This window comes from Mesoplodon bidens, assembly GCF_964165515.1.
Source record: "Mesoplodon bidens genome assembly, chromosome: 17".
NCBI classification, from domain to species: domain Eukaryota; kingdom Metazoa; phylum Chordata; class Mammalia; order Artiodactyla; family Ziphiidae; genus Mesoplodon; species Mesoplodon bidens.
In genome coordinates, this window is record NC_138174.1 from 17,610,011 (window position 1) to 17,625,494 (window position 15,484).

Consider the following 15,484-nt stretch of genomic DNA (forward strand, 5'->3'; position numbering starts at 1 on the left):
GAAATTTAGTTGCCACCTTCTTTTCCTGTCCCTGCTTGTGTTACCTCCTCTCAATCAAATTAATGGACTTGGGTAAAGACCCTCTGGACTGTCAAGGAATGTCTTGTCCCATGACAGAAATAAGGTTGACTGAAAGCAGTTCTAAGATAAAGTCACTTCTTGTTTTCATCTGAATTCTAAACGAGGTGAAAAAATTAAGTATTTTTGTTCTGTGGGAGACAGGGCATCTTTATCTCATGTGAGCAGATAGGACAGCCTTAGTGTTTAGCTGATTATTTTGTACTTTATAATAGCTGATAGATTGTTTCATCTATCGTTAAATTAGTCTTACTACTCTTAAAAAATTCTTTAAACAAGTGAATTGATTGGTTGTACAGTTGCCATGATACTTTGGAACAACACTTAGCTGCCAGTAAAAAGGCGGCTTTTCCATTTCCCGCTCTTGCAATGTGTTTTTTTGTTTGTTTTTACCCATGCCTTTGCTTGCACAGTCACCTAACAGTTTTGTAGTTTACCTCCAAACTCCTCTGGTGATAAATTTACAAAACCTAAGCAGATAAAAGGCAAGCTGAAATAAATCTCCACCCTCCTTAAAACGTAAACTTCACATAAGGTAATGCCAGTTTTTGTTTACATGAGATTTACATTGTACCAAAAAAAGAAATCAACCCTCTGCAGAAAAAGTTGGAAATTCAATCCATATCTTATTCCCTTTTTAAAGAATGTTCACTCTCAAAAAAAAGTTGCTTTACAAGAGTAGTCTTTATTACATGCTTAAGAACAATCATTATTACACTACCTCATCAATATTAAATCATGTACTCTCTCACAGCCCCTTTTTTCATAGCATAAACACAACCAGTATTAGGGGTAGGATGCTTATTTCAAAAGCACTTTAAAAAGGGAGGAGGGTTCAGGACTACACTATTAAATTTCACTTTTATCTTTATACCACCTAATTTCAACAACATGTGTAGGACATTGTTTTTGAAAGGAATACTTGTGGAGGAAAATATCTGACTGGAATCTTGACCAAATCTGAACTACCACTCTGTGTTCTGACAAATTTCTAACAAAAGACACAGAACTATGTACTTCAAACAGATTTTATAACAGTTTATATTTGCACACAAATTCTGCCACATTGTTCAGCACCACCAAAGTAAAATTCTTTAATCTTTCACTGAAAATGAAAAACCCATCTGCCAACTGTTCCCAGTAGAAAACTGACTGTTCTACAAAATCAGCTGATTTAGTCAGGTAGGAACTAAAGTTTGAAAGATTGTCTTTCCAAGTTGTGATTTCATCAAATAAAGACCATTCTAGGAATATGGTAGGACTGAAGAAAATGAGAAAGCCCAGCAGAATGATTACCACAAATAACAGATAAAAGTTCCAAGGAATCTTGCTAATGAATGTGCCAGTGTCTTGAGGCAAAGAAAGTTTATCCACATCTACTAGTTTTATGTCTTCCCACTGACTGGTATCAAAGTTCTTCATTAAAGGGCTTGAGGGCAAATTAGAGGGAGGCAAAGGAGTTTCCTTGATGACTTTTATTTTCTCCCTGAACTCCTGCATCTGTTGCAGAAATATGATGGGTTCTGACACATCTTTGAAAGCCTCAGCAATGTTAAAGGCCATTCGTTGTTCCTGCAAGATGGTGTTGAGTTTGTTGATCTCTGGGTCATAGGCCTGCATAACTGCAAGTTTCATGGTCTCAAAGTCAGAAAGGATTTCATTCTTCTTTTGATCTAATGTGTGTTGTAACTTCTCAAAAAACTCCTTCACTTTATCTGAATCTTTAGTCAGCAACTGTAGAGATTTCCTTTTGCTAGTTTCCAAGGTATCCAAGCGAGAAAGAGCATCTCCCCGACGCCAGGTCTCAAAGCTCTGGAAGAGGGACTCAAAGGCATCCCTTTCCTGAGCATAGGCATCTTCGATAGAACAGAAGACATGCTTGGTGTGGTCACCACGAGTAGCACAGATCCCACAAATCAGCTGCATATCAGTCAGGCAGAAAATGTTGAGAGGCTGCCCCAAGTGTCCTTTGCACACTGGCATTTTGGGAGAGATCTTGATCTTGTTATACTTTTCCACAATACCCTTCAGGGAGTAATTAACCTGCAGGCTACTGACCCCGGTGGCTGAAGTTTCCTTGCGGCATGTGGGGCACTTGAATGGAGATGATCTCCACAATGAATTCCGCACGTTCCCCTCTAAGATCCCTTCTAAGCATTTTTTGCAAAAGTTGTGCGAGCAAGGCAAAACTCGAGGATCGTCAAACAGACTGCAACAAATTGGGCACGTGAGATCTTCTTCAAGCAGCTCCATCACATCTCCTACCAGAGAGAAAGAAACATTTTATTTTACTCCAGTAACCCCTTCATTTGGACTATGGACTAGTTAGAAGAAACTATCTTCACAGCCATTAAAAATGATTTTTCACTGAAATAACCAAACAAAGGAAATAAGTGAGAAATTTGTGAAGGGAATGCACACCAAAGCAGATTTAATCTGCTGGGACTAGAACACGCTCCTTATTAGTAGGGCTCCCTGTACACAAGGCCTTTGTGTGGGCTTTCCAACAACAGTCTTTGGCTGAGACAGGGTTAGGACTAGGACAACTGCAAGTTGAGCCAGCAGGACCCAACTGCTTGTTTTAAAACAGAGCTGACTACTAGCTGTCAGAAACAAAGCCACTCAGTGTGTGAAGAGAATGAGCTCTTTAGTCTGGGCCCACAATTATAAAATGGTATGCTATTTAAAGAAAGCAGCACAGAAATATAAATCCAAGCCTGCACTCTCACGTAGACTTTTATTAAAAACTGGCATATTTTTCTATTTCAAAGGCTAGATTACAATTATTAAAATCAGAGGTAAAAACATAAAATGAGACAGCTGCAATTCATTCTTCCCTAGAGAATTAAGTGAATATGTTTTCAAACCACTGGAACAGTAATCAAAGCCAGTGGGGACAAACCTGGGCGTCCCTAAGACTCTTCCAGGGCATCTGTGAGGACAATACTATTTTCATAGTAATACTGAGATGTTATTTACTTTTGGCACAATGTTGGCAGTGCACTGTAAAAAAGAGCAATGGTGAGTAGACACTGCTGGAGGCTTAGCAGGAATCGAACAAGGCAATAGGTAGCACCAAACTGGATTCCTGGTTATTGTATTCTTCACCACCACATACCCACGGTGGGGGCAGGGGTGAGGGCAGCCAGTTTCATTTTAGAATGTTCTAGATGAAGCAGTAAAAATTACTCATTTTACTAAATCTTGATCCTTGTGGACATGTCTTTTTAATATTTTGTGTGACAAAATATGAAGTAACCACAAAGCATTTCTACTGCATACCAGCAGATACTGTCTGGAGGAAAAGCAATTAGGTGATTGAGCTACAAGCTAAATCAGCTGCTTTTTTCATGGAACACCATTTTTACTTGAAACAACAAATGACGAACTATAGCTGTGCAGACTTAGGTATCTGGCAGATATTTTTTTGAAAATGAGCAAAATGAACCCATCACTTCAAGGGAAACAAATGACAGTATTTCTCGCCAATGATAAAAAGTTGAATTTTTGAGTGAAAATTGGATTTTGGAAAATATATTTGCCACTTAAGAGCTTGTAATGAAACAAGTGGTGATATTAACATGTGGGTTTTGGCTTTTTTAGAGGAGAGATCATGTATAATGAAATATGTCACTATTTGGAGATCTACATTACACAGTGAACTAATTGGTTCAAATCACCAATGCATGTTATAAATCATACATTCTAATACAGTTAAATATCTATATATAATACACATGTAAATAAAAGCTCTTGGGAGCCTTAGTTTTTAAGTGTAAAGGGGTCCTGCGACCAAAATATTTGAGATCTCTGACCTAGAGAATACCACAGAGAATACCAATTCTCAATTCAAGTTTATTATTTTATAATGTACATTTTAAAACTTTTATCCCTGAAGTTTTAGAACCAAAAATAGTGCTAAATATGTCCTCATTCAGTTTACTGAGGGATATATACACACACACATATCACATTACCACCAAAGTAACAAAATAGGGTCTACTAATCTCTATGCCATCTTATAACCAAAAGTAAGTAATTTTTATTATATAATACTTTAAAAAAATATATTTATTAATTTATTTATTTACTTGGTTGTGCCGGGTCTTAGCTGTGGCAGGTGGGCTCCTTAGTTGCGGCTCGTGGGCTCCTTAGTTGCGGCTTGCGGGCTCCTTAGTTGCAGCTTGCCCGCTTAGTTGCGGCACGTGGGCTTCTTAGTTGCAGCATGCATGTGGGGCCTATTTCCCTGACCAGGGATAGAACCTGGGCCCCTTAACCACTGCGCCACCAGGGAAGTCCCAGTAAGTAAATAAATGTTAACAGTAATTTTAAGAATCACAAGTGGAGCTACAATCTAGAAGATAAATAGTATTTAAAAGATAAGCTGAACTTGAGAGACTAATTAGTTTATGGTTTTCTCTTAGGTTGTGAGAGATATATGTATTACAAATATACAATAGATATATATGTAGAATGAAAGCAGAGTATTCTGTCAAATTTAGTGTTACACAGCAAAAATGGTGATGAAGCTTATTTTTCTGAAAAATCTTTTGTGATATGGCAAATCATACAACCTCTGAAAAGCACTGAGAAGAGAACGGCTACAGAGACTGAGGTTAGTGTGCTCTCTAAGAAGTTACCAAGCAGCTATAAAACATTCTGACTCTTCAGAGCAAAGAAGGAAAACTTTTGATGATCTTCCATCACTAGTCCTGGGGTTCTACACTTTATCACCTCCATTGATCTCTGTTGTCTTTCACCTAAGAATTTTATGCTAAGGCTAGATTTTGGAGTAAAACTGTAGAGACAGGAAAGTAGTGGCAGCAGCGTTCAATAAAGTAAACCTAAGTTACTCATCCTTGCAAGGTTAATCCTTCCAGAGAATCCTATCCAAGCATATTAAGTAAATAAAAGGAAAAACAAAGGGTACCAAGTTTTGTCATGAGAAGGAGAAAAAGGGCACCCAAGACAAAGAGAAAATTTGAAGAAAACTGAGGGACCAGGAAGAGTTTTAAGGCAATCAAATATGATCAAAAGGAAAATGTCACACACAGGAAAATTTAGAAATAATAAACAGTCATCCCAAAGCCACAATCAATTTACAGCTCTTAAAATGAACCAGAGGAAAAAAGTTGGTATTTGGAAAGTCCCTTTTAAAAAAAAATTGCATCAAAATCATGGTAGATCCTATTGTTCCACTTTCAGTGATATAACTTAAAAATTTTGGTTTATAATTTCAAGATTCTCATTTTAATCCACATTAAAACTAAACACTATTTTCTTTTCTTAGCTTTATACTCAAAACTTTAATCACAAAACTATGTGACCACTTCCACAGCTGACTTTTAGAGAAAACTGAGACATATAGCCTAACAACCCAAGAAACCATGGCAAGTTTGTTGCCTTAAAAGTTTTAAAGGAAAATACATAATAAGGTTTTTAGTCTCACTAAGTGAAGGGTATGCTTTTCACAGTAAAGGAACTTATAGATCCTTTTCTTAAAGTGTGGCTAACACATAAGAATCTAAATAAATCAATTGAGCTTCCTTTGACGAAACCAAGGTACATATCCCCCCCTTCTGGGGGACAAATATAGATATCAAGAAATTTTATGTGAACAAAATTACTGTTCACCAGTGATAAAATTTCAACTTAACCAATGTCAAGTTAAGTATATAAAGGCAAATAAGTTTTCCAAGATTCATTTCTTCTTTTGAATTAAAAATTTCCCAAGAGTTATTTATTTACTTACTTATTTATGTATTTATGTATTTACTTATTTAGGCCACGCCATGCGACTTCTGGGATGTTAATTTCCCAACCAAGGATTGAACCCATGCCCTCAGCAGTGAAAGCGTGGAGTCCTAACTACTGCACCACCAGGGAATTCCCAACAATTTCCCAAGTTTTATACCAACAAAGAAAGTAGCCAAATATATACCTAGTTATCTACCACCTCTCTGGTTTTCAACTTCATTTTCCTACCATATTTATACTTTAAAATATACTTTTTAATTTATGTAGAATAAAACTCACTCCTTTCAGTATGCCGTTCTATGAGTTTTGACAAAGGCACAGGTGTATAACACCACCACAGATTTATTTTTAAGCAAACATTCAAGATATCCACACTTAAGGAAGACTATGAAAACTGTTCGATCAATACTACCTTGAGTGGGTATATAGCAACAACAGTCTCTGCAAATGAAAACAGTAACACAACAACCAGAATATTAAAAATGGAAAAGCCAACACTTACAAAGGAGTCATAAAATAGAAGTAAAAGCTAATATATATGACTTCTCCCTCCTGGAGGCCCTTTTGTTTTTATATGATCAACCCAAAATGATCACAATTGAACAGGTGCTCATTTTATTCACTCTTAAAAGGTAATTTTAATAAAACCTTTTGGGCTTCCCTGGTGGTGCAGTGGTTAAGAATCCACCTGCCAATGTAGAGGACACGGGTTTGAGCCCTGGTCCGGGAAGATCCCACATGCCGCGGAGCAACTAAGCCCGTGCACCACAACTACTGAAGCCCATGCGCCCAGAGCCCATGCTCTGCAATGAGAAGCCACCGCAATGAGAAGCCCACACACCACAACAAAGAATAGCCCCCGCCCGCCGCAACTAGAGAAAGCCTGTGTGCAACAATGAAGACCCAACGCAGTCAAAAGTAAATAAATTTATTTAAAAATAAATAAACCCTTTTAATTAAAAGAAACTTTCCTATTAAATCTTTGAACTTCATTAGTTGATAGCAATATAAAGTTCAAAATAATACCCATGATTTCTTTTCCAAATCCCATTACAGAAGAAAAAGAAAAGCCAATATATTATACCTTATATCTGAGATTTAAATCAAATTTCCATCCTGCTTTGAGGCATCTTTGAATTCAGGAATTTCAAAGCAGTATCTAAATACCTAACAAGTAACTAGATAGCAAATTCTGAAACTCACTTCATAGACAAAACTAAATTATGTGAGCTCTACTAAACAGACAGCCACCAATCAACCTTATCTTGGAACAAAGCTTAGAATAAAAGAGCTCACCTTTAAAAAAAATCACTTCCTCTCATCCCACTAGTTAATCTTATTTTCAAGTTGTATACTGATATTTTAGTATGAGATCCACTAATAATCATTTCTTGAAACTTACTAAGAATCTATTAACAACTACTGAATCTAGGTAGAGGATGTAAGGATATCTATTGTAATATATATGTATATATATATATATATATATATATATATATATATATATATATATATTTTTTTTTTTTTTTTTTTTTTTTTTTTTTTTGCGGTACGCCGGCCTCTCACTGTTGTGGCCTCTCCCGCTGCGGAGCACAGGCTCCAGACGCAGTCTCAGCGGCCATGGCTCACGGGCCTAGCCGCTCCGCGGCATGTGGGATCTTCCCGGACTGGGGCACGAACCCACGTCCCCTGCATCGGCAGGCGGACTCTCAACCACTGCGCCACCAGGGAAGCCCTCAAGTTTTTTTTTTTTTTAATACTCTATATCAATGTGTTATTAACACCTCATTCTGGCTTTTAGAGACTGTTCTAAAACTTATATGATACAAATAGGATAAAGTGCGATTAAGAAAAAGACAAAATTTCTGATAACTTAAAAAAGGAATATTAAAATTAATATACCATATACTCCAATAAAGATGTTAAAAAAAACCTTGAGCCATAAAAATAAAATAAAATAAATATACCACATATAGCATCTAAAATAGCTTATCTAATTGTTATGTGGCCCTTGCAAACAAAATGTAATTTACCTTTGTGTCCATATAAGACATAAGTAACTTACCTTTTCTGGCATTATCCTAGAATAAGTAGTAGTCAAAATTTCCTCCAAGGTATTTCTAGTAGAATTCCTGATAAGTAGGGCAAAATAAACCTAGTACAGAAGGTCCAGCAGCTTGGAAGGCCTACCTACTCAGAAAATTCACAAGTTTTTGGACTAAGGTGACAGTCTCAAAAACAAAAAAACTAGGTCATTACCTTCATAGTCCAGAAAAACTTGGAAAAAATGAGTTTTTTCCTTTCCTTCATTTTCTTCTCTGTGCCACTATTTTGCCTCGACTTTTCCTTTGTTTATTCTTCTTTTAACTCATCTTCCCCATTCTATTTCAAGGAATGAAATCTTTTGATTTCCTCTTATTCCTTCCTTATCTCACACCTCCTCTTTACCTTACTTCTTATGTTTCTTTCCCTATTTTCTTTTCCCTGTGTCACCTGATAATCACCCAAGATATTCTGTAATCCTGTAAATCGGCAGCATTAAATCAATAGTTTTAGGATACCAGCTAGATCAGATATCCCTATCCCATTTTTGTACAACTACTGAGAAATCTATGAGGACACCGAATGGTGTTGAATCCCATTCTCTCCCACCCAGATGAAATCAATTTGAATATAATGAGGGTCTGAATTTGAAGGAAACATACATATAGCCCAAATTATTCTTCTGGTCTGGTACGAACCAAACCCAGATTACTTATCTTTACCCGTTAAGAGTTAAAATTAACTTAAATTGGAACTACTGACTTCTGCAAAGGTTTTACACAAACTAGAAATGTCTGGTTTCTTTTCTCCCAAATAAATGTCAACAGGTTTAAATGAAGGTAGCAAAATTCTACCCCTAGAACAAATTGTCTTCTTTCACAACAATAAACTTGGCAATCATTAACCTAAATTATTATCCCCAACAGGTCAGTATCTATTAAAAGTTTTCATCATCTAGCTCTGCATTTGAGGTTAATTCCAGCTTTCAGAAAGTACTGTCAAAGTCTAGCATTCAGTACACAGCAAGCTAGATCTATGTAGATAAGTGAAATTATTTACATAGTATGTAATACTGTGCCAAGTGAAAACAAGTATTTAGTGGATAACTAATAAGTACTACCTACCTGCTAGTAAGAACTTACTTCTGAGATGGAAGTGTAATTGGTCTGAACAAAGTTCCTTTTGCTCCATGTAGAATTATATACGCATTTTATTCTAAGTAAAACTGATCTAGAAAATATTTCAAGTAGAAAGCTAATTATGCTAAACTTTAAGCAAGTTTTAGGTTGGCTATATTCTATATACTATGTTGGCACTCCTCACTCATATTCAATACTGCACATATGCAGGGGAAGAAAGGAAGAGCTCCTCTGGGAGTTTTAAATGGGGAGCCAGGTTACTGCCAAGGAGATATACTTGTGGTGCTTATGCCACAGGAAAGACAATAATTTAAACTATTGGCAAAAATTTTCAGCTCAACTTTTCCTTAGAAATATATTTACATCTATAATGCAAATGAATTAGAAAGCGTTCACATTATGGGAATTTGCTTTGTATTTACAGAAGGCTTAACTGGAATGTAACTATTCTGTATGTCAAAGGACACCTGTTTTTGGTTAACTGTTATGAGTACTATTCCTCTAGCACCATTCTAGTATCTAAGCGTCCCAAGGCAAGGTAATGATAATGGCAGTGTCTTTCACGAATAACAAAAATGGATAATCCAATGATCTAATGATATTTTAAAAGACGAAATATAAGCCAAAAGTCAATTCCTGCCCTAAATTCAGAAATATAGCACATTTACAAAGGTATTGTTACTATAAAAGGTGTGATAACTGCCTTACAAAAGGACATAGAAAGCTGACACCATACTGAAGTTGGAGAGGTTATCCATGCAAGTGGACTATGTTTTTCTAAAATTATAAAAATAATTTGTGATTATAGAAAATTCAGAAAATACAGGAAAAAATTACCCATAGTTACATCGGCAAGGAATAACCATTATTATTATTTTGGTATATTTCTTCTAACATTATTTTGGCACATTCCTCCCAATCCTGTGTGTTTGCACACACACATATTTTAACAAAACTGGAAGCATAACACAACTTTGTATCCACTTTTTTCATTTGTTTTATCATATACATTTCCCCTATTGTTATAAATTCTTCTAAAACATGACAGTCTATCTTATGGATATGCTGTTTCTTATTGATTGTTTGTTTTGGGGGGATTATAACATTTTAATGAACACTCTGTAGAAAAAGTCTTAGTCCAATTGTTAGGTGGGTCAAAGAGTAGGAACATTCTTTTTTAATTTTTTTTTTTTTTGGTACGCGGGCCTCTCACTGTTGTGGCCTCTCCCGCTGCGGAGCACAGGCTCCAGACGCGCAGGCTCAGCGGCCATGGCTCACGGGCCCAGCCGCTCTGCGGCATGTGGGATCTTCCCAGACCAGGGCACGAACCCGTGTCCCCTGCATCGGCAGGCGGACTCTCAACCACTGCGCCACCAGGGAAGCCCAAGTAGGAACATTCTTAAGGCTCTTGAAAAGACTGCCAAGTTTCCCTCCAGAAAGGGCATACCACTTTCTGGACTCTGACCAATGATGTATGACAGTGCTCCACCTCTCCATGCAATTCCCAACCTTACAACAGAATCATACTTTTATAGAGCTTAGTAAAAAAATAAGAAAAAGGCATACTTTTTTACCATACACTTTTTTACCATACCTACCTAAGTTTAAAATATAAAACAGTTTAAGGCAGTTAATATTAGTATGTGTCTACATATTACCAATATATAAGAATATATGGTGCTAAAAGTTATGGGGTAGGAATAAAACAGAAGTACTGGGCTTAAAAACATCTTAGAGATCAGTTAGCTAAACACCTAACTTTACAAGTGAAAAACCTGAGCCTCCCCTGCTCCCCCAAATTGTACACACAGCAAACAAGGCATAGGACCTGAGTTTCCCAATTCTCAGGCTTTAGCACTATCCAGGAAGTGGGTCAGGAATTCAGTATCCTCATTCATCAAATGGAGAAATTTAATCATGAGCTCTCTAAATCCCTTCTAAAATTCTATAATTTTTACAAACTAGGTTGTAACAGGTTCTCCAGTGAAGGGTAAAGAGCACTGAACCTGCATCTGAATACCTAGCTTTAAGCACTAGTTTTACCCTTCATGGAATGAGGATTTTTACAGTACCTACCTCATAATGTTCTTGGAAAGACTAAGTAATGTGTGATAATTTTGTAAACTACTGAGCTACATAAGTGTAAGGTGATTTAATTACATAGGTGTACAGATACTGTGAAAATTGTAAATACTCATTTACAGTGTTATGTTAGAGCATGAGTGTATTAACCAAGAAAGGTCCTAAAGGAGAGTTGGACTCCCTTGAACTGTAATTTCAAGGGAGGACAAAGTAACTATTACCTAGCATAGCAGGTACAAAGCATGTTCGTGGAAATGGGCATAGCTGAACAACAGCTATGGCAGAAGTAGGGCCAGGTAACCAATAAATGTAGAGAATGAAAATAACCTGGTGTTATGGAAGGACTTGCCAGAGAGGTTTAGTACATCAGCTGGTGCAAAAAAGATGGTATTTTTAGGGAAAGATAGGAGAGCATGAAGAAACATATGTGCTTATTGTGCAAGACAGAAGTATAACCAATTAATCAATAGCTCCATCAAGTTCTACCAGAGGGAGTGGCTATGTAAAAGAAATTCTGCATTTAAAATACCTTTTATATAAAGGTCTGTAGAGTCAGAAAACTGAAGCCCTGTTGTATAAGCCCTAGCAGCAGTGACACAGAAGGAAAAAGAAACCTATTAAGAAAAAAGAAAGAAAAGCTGTTGTAGCCTCTTTTCTTTTGCAGTATGAATCTTTGGATTATAGTACATTTCAAATAATTGTCACATAAAGAATTTCCAAGTATGGAATCAATTTTTCTGAGTTTTGACAAAATATGAAAAGAACAAAGACCATCCATGACGGTGGGAACACATACATTCTACACAGAGTTCAATTTTGAAAGGTTCTGGGCCTGACGAAATTGGGTGCTTTCTTTTTTTGTTGGTTCTTGTTTGTTTATTTGTTTTTAACGTAGGGAAAAGTATTGTAGTTTACCTCTGTCCCCTGCAAGCAGGTGTATTGGTCAGGGTTACTATTTCCCAGGGCAGAGCAATCAGGTTTTGGTTTTTTTTTTTTTTTTTTTTTTCACGTCGTGACTGGAGACTACTGTAAAGAAAGAACAAAGAAAGAGACGGTATTATGCATTTATGTGCACAGGATCCTTAGTCTTCACCCTCAATTTTTTCAATCATCCCCCACAAATAAAGCCAGCCTGCTAGGACCTGATGAAAAAGCCAGGAGCATGGGAGAGGCTGGCCATATCTGTGCTAAGGAGCTTCTCGGTTAGGGCGCCCTCCCACGGGGCCAGGCAGCCTCCCCAGGTTCAGTGCCAGGGGGTGGTCGCGTGCTCTGACTCCGCTTCATGGTCGCCTTTTCTTTTGTAGGCGATCCCGAGGCGCTGGAAGTGAACCCAGGCGTGTTGGGTAGCGGACCAGGTTTTCAGCAGGCCGGACGCGCTGCCCCCGCCGCCCCCGCCGCCCCCGCGCACGCCGTTGCTCCCCATCCCCCCGTTCCGGGGCCTGGCTGCTTTCCGCTGTACAGCCGGGACTGGAGCGCCGATTGAGCTCTCCGCCAGCCCCCCCGACTCACTCAGGTGCCTGCCCGGCCAGGGCAAGTCCCCACCCCCCTTCCCCGTAAGGACCCGGGCGGCGGGTACTTACCTCGGACCTCCGGGGCCGCTGGAGGGGACCCGCCGGGAGCCGCGCAGCGGCCAGTCCTCCAGCCGCGGGTACCGTGCGCTAAGAGCCGGAACGGCTGCAAAATGGATTCGCGGCGCCGACGGGCCCCGCCCCAAGGCCCTCCTCCCCCGGCACCTCGGTCCGCCTCCCAGCCCGGGCCTCGCCTTACCCCCGGGGAGGGAGTGGGTGAGGGGAGGCGGGAGTCCTTCCGGTATCTCCAACCGCCACCGACGACCGCCGCCGGCCGCGGTGCGCCTGGGAGAGGAGAGGGTTCCCGGCTGCTGGCTTTTCTCCTTTCCAGAGGGGCTGCGCGCGCCCGCGAAGCGCCGTGCCCCGGGCGCCGGGAAGGGGACGTGGATCGCGCAGACCCGCGGGCTCGGCCTGGACCGAGCGCGGGCGACGGGAGGCGGCGTTGTCCCCGGTGGAGCCGCCTGGGAAGAAAGCCGGCGCGCAACAAGATGGTTGGGTTTGGATTGTTGTACTTTTTTTTTTGTTCGTTGCATTTTTAGGAACAAAAAAAAAAGCCCAACCCTTCACACCGCTTCATCTGCATCTCTCAGGACCAGAGGCCCGGCCACAGCGGCTTGGGGGGACGGAGACGACTGTCCGCCCCGCACCCCACAACCCGGGGTGGGTGGGACGGGCGCCCGCGCTGCTCCAGCCGCAGCACAATCAAAATAGTTAACTACTGCACCCACCCACACCTTGCATCTATGTATTTCTTTGCAGGCTTTAGGCCGAACACTAGCCACCCAATTCAAGGTTTCTTTTTAGGAAAAACACCACCGCCCTTTTCTTTGGAGAGAAGGAAAATCTCAAGTAAGGCTCTAAATTATCAGCCGCTAGCCTGACTCACTCTTCTGACGTCCAGCGCCCTGTATAGGGACCTTCTCTAATAGCAAACGCATTAAGCACTTACCAAGGAGCGGTTGCAAGAAGATTGCAAAGATGAAAGGATGGCTTCTCCAAAACTTGCCATCTTGGGGGATGTGAAGCAAGGACAAAAATCACAGAATTTGCCCTGGGGTTGAGTTCTCCCCGCCCCCTGCCCCACTTGGGGAAGTCTGGGATTTGGAAGTAGAATTGGGGGGAAAGGTATTCGAGGTCTATTTACAGTACTTGGACTCGGTGACTAATAATACTAGCTCAAACCCCATAAAAAGCTCCTCCCCACTCCCTTCTGAGATGTCCAGGTCCTCACCATGCCCGGGGTCCCATAAATCCAGTTTTGTGTGTGTCTCCCTTAAACCCAATTTTGCCTTTGAACAACAGTTCCTATATTTATGTCATTTTGTCTTCATAAGAACACTGTGGAATGGAAATTATGATCTTCACCCTATAGATGAGGAAACGGATGAAAGTGATTTCTCCAAGGCAAAAAACAAGAGGCAGCGCTGAGACTCTAAAGCCAGATTCCAGGTACACGGTCTTTCTACAGCACGGTAACTGTCAGTGCCAACGAAAACTGCACCCCAGTCTCCTACTAAATAAGTGTTATTAAAAGAAAATCAAACTCCTGATTTGTAGAAATATTTTGAATACCCTAATATTAAAATGATACAAGAGTGAAAGGTTATTAACTCATAAATCAGAAATTGTCCTATGTGTATCTGGTTGTTGGTAGATACTAATTAATTAACTTCTAACCAACTAAATGTAAAACATTGGTTAAATCTGCATAGAAATCCCTAGATTGTTTTTAAAAATTAACTACTAAGAGACCATCGTATATTAAACTCTCTTAAGTGCAGAAAAATAGGGAAGGAAGAATAACCTATTTTCCCTCCCATGGTCCTAATAAAACAGCCAATCAGGGAATCACCACATATAGTGTGACTAGAAAGAGAGATTAAAACCTGCATACACGGGCTTCCCTGGTGGCGCAGTGGTTAAGAATCCGCCTGCCAGTGCAGGAGCCCCGGGTTCAAGCCCTGGTCCAGGAAGATCCCACATGCCGCAGAGCAGCTAAGCCCGTGCACCACAACTACTGAGCATGTGTGCCACAACTACTGAAGCTTGCACGCCTTAGAGCCCGAGCTCCGCAACAAGAGAAGCCACGGCAATGAGAATCCAGCGCACTAAAACGAAGAGTAGCCCCTGCTTGCCGCAAACAGAGAAAAGCCTGCTTGCAGCAACAAAGACCCAATGCAACCAAAAATAAAATAAATTAAAAAATAAAAAAAACCTACATACATGGATTAAAACCCACCCACACAGCTACCTCCTTCCTGGAAGAGCACACTATAACTAGATCCCATACCGAGGGACTGTCAAAATTCTTATCACACTGGAATCTCCTTTTATTGACTGTTCTTCAAATAAGCAGACTAAGCTTAAGACTGGAATTCATAATGTCACCACAGCAATAAGATGTAGTCTTATGTAGGTTTGTCTTTTGTGAAAAATATATTTTTACAGGTAGAATTTCTAATGCTATATATTTGAAATATATATATACACACATACATATATATTCTTATTTTTGTGATATATTTCATGGTGTTGTTTTTGTCCTGAGCCTTGATAAAGGTGAAATCCGCCAGCTTTCCTTCCACCTACCAAGACGTGATCAGATGTTCCATAACAAAAGGGACAGTGCCAAATTTGGTGTACACTGAAATGTAAATTATCAGAATGGGAAACGTCTAATAATTAAGACTGGAGCAGTTATGTGCAGGAGAGGGGTGCTGGTGAGCCTCTTTAGATATACTGGAACATTTCATTACTATTCTGTCCTTCCCTTCCCAATAGCTGCCAAAGTCATGAATGCAAGCCCCAACATTCCCC

At 39.7% G+C, this 15,484-nt stretch overlaps 1 protein-coding gene and 1 long non-coding RNA gene across 6 annotated transcripts in view; one reads left to right on the forward strand and one right to left on the reverse strand.

Moving 5' to 3' along the window:
- The window catches only part of LOC308605259, a 28,378-nt gene extending 13,336 nt beyond the window's left edge, over positions 1 to 15,042 (forward strand). Inside the window, exons 4-5 of one of the 2 annotated variants that reach the window (XR_014013664.1) lie at positions 12,404 to 12,612; positions 14,040 to 15,042. This is a non-coding gene — a long non-coding RNA (uncharacterized lncRNA). Of the gene's footprint in view, positions 1 to 12,403; positions 12,613 to 13,206; positions 13,320 to 14,039 lie in introns of those variants that run through there. The other variant, XR_014013665.1, reaches the window with a different exon arrangement.
- On the reverse strand, positions 781 to 12,792 carry TRIM13 (tripartite motif containing 13). Of its 4 annotated transcripts, XM_081215068.1 has the most exons (4): positions 12,687 to 12,773; positions 12,242 to 12,417; positions 12,015 to 12,125; positions 782 to 2,339 (listed from the first exon to the last, which is right to left on the reverse strand). In XM_081215068.1, exon 4 carries the CDS (start codon positions 2,329 to 2,331, stop codon positions 1,108 to 1,110), a length of 1,224 nt encoding a protein of 407 aa, XP_081071194.1. In that variant the 5' UTR covers positions 2,332 to 2,339; positions 12,015 to 12,125; positions 12,242 to 12,417; positions 12,687 to 12,773; the 3' UTR covers positions 782 to 1,107. The 4 variants fall into 4 exon arrangements, with proteins under 4 accessions (XP_081071196.1, XP_081071194.1, XP_081071195.1 ...); XM_081215069.1 differs by lacking the exon at positions 12,242 to 12,417 and having other exon boundaries at positions 12,687 to 12,792; XM_081215071.1 differs by lacking the exon at positions 12,242 to 12,417 and having other exon boundaries at positions 12,680 to 12,740.
- Positions 15,043 to 15,484: the final 442 nt, after the last annotated feature.

What these genes read in the sequence shown, in the direction of transcription:
- TRIM13 (XM_081215070.1), bottom strand. Translation starts at nt 2,331, where the DNA reads ATGGAGCTGCTTGAAGAAGATCTCACGTGCCCAATTTGTTGCAGTCTG.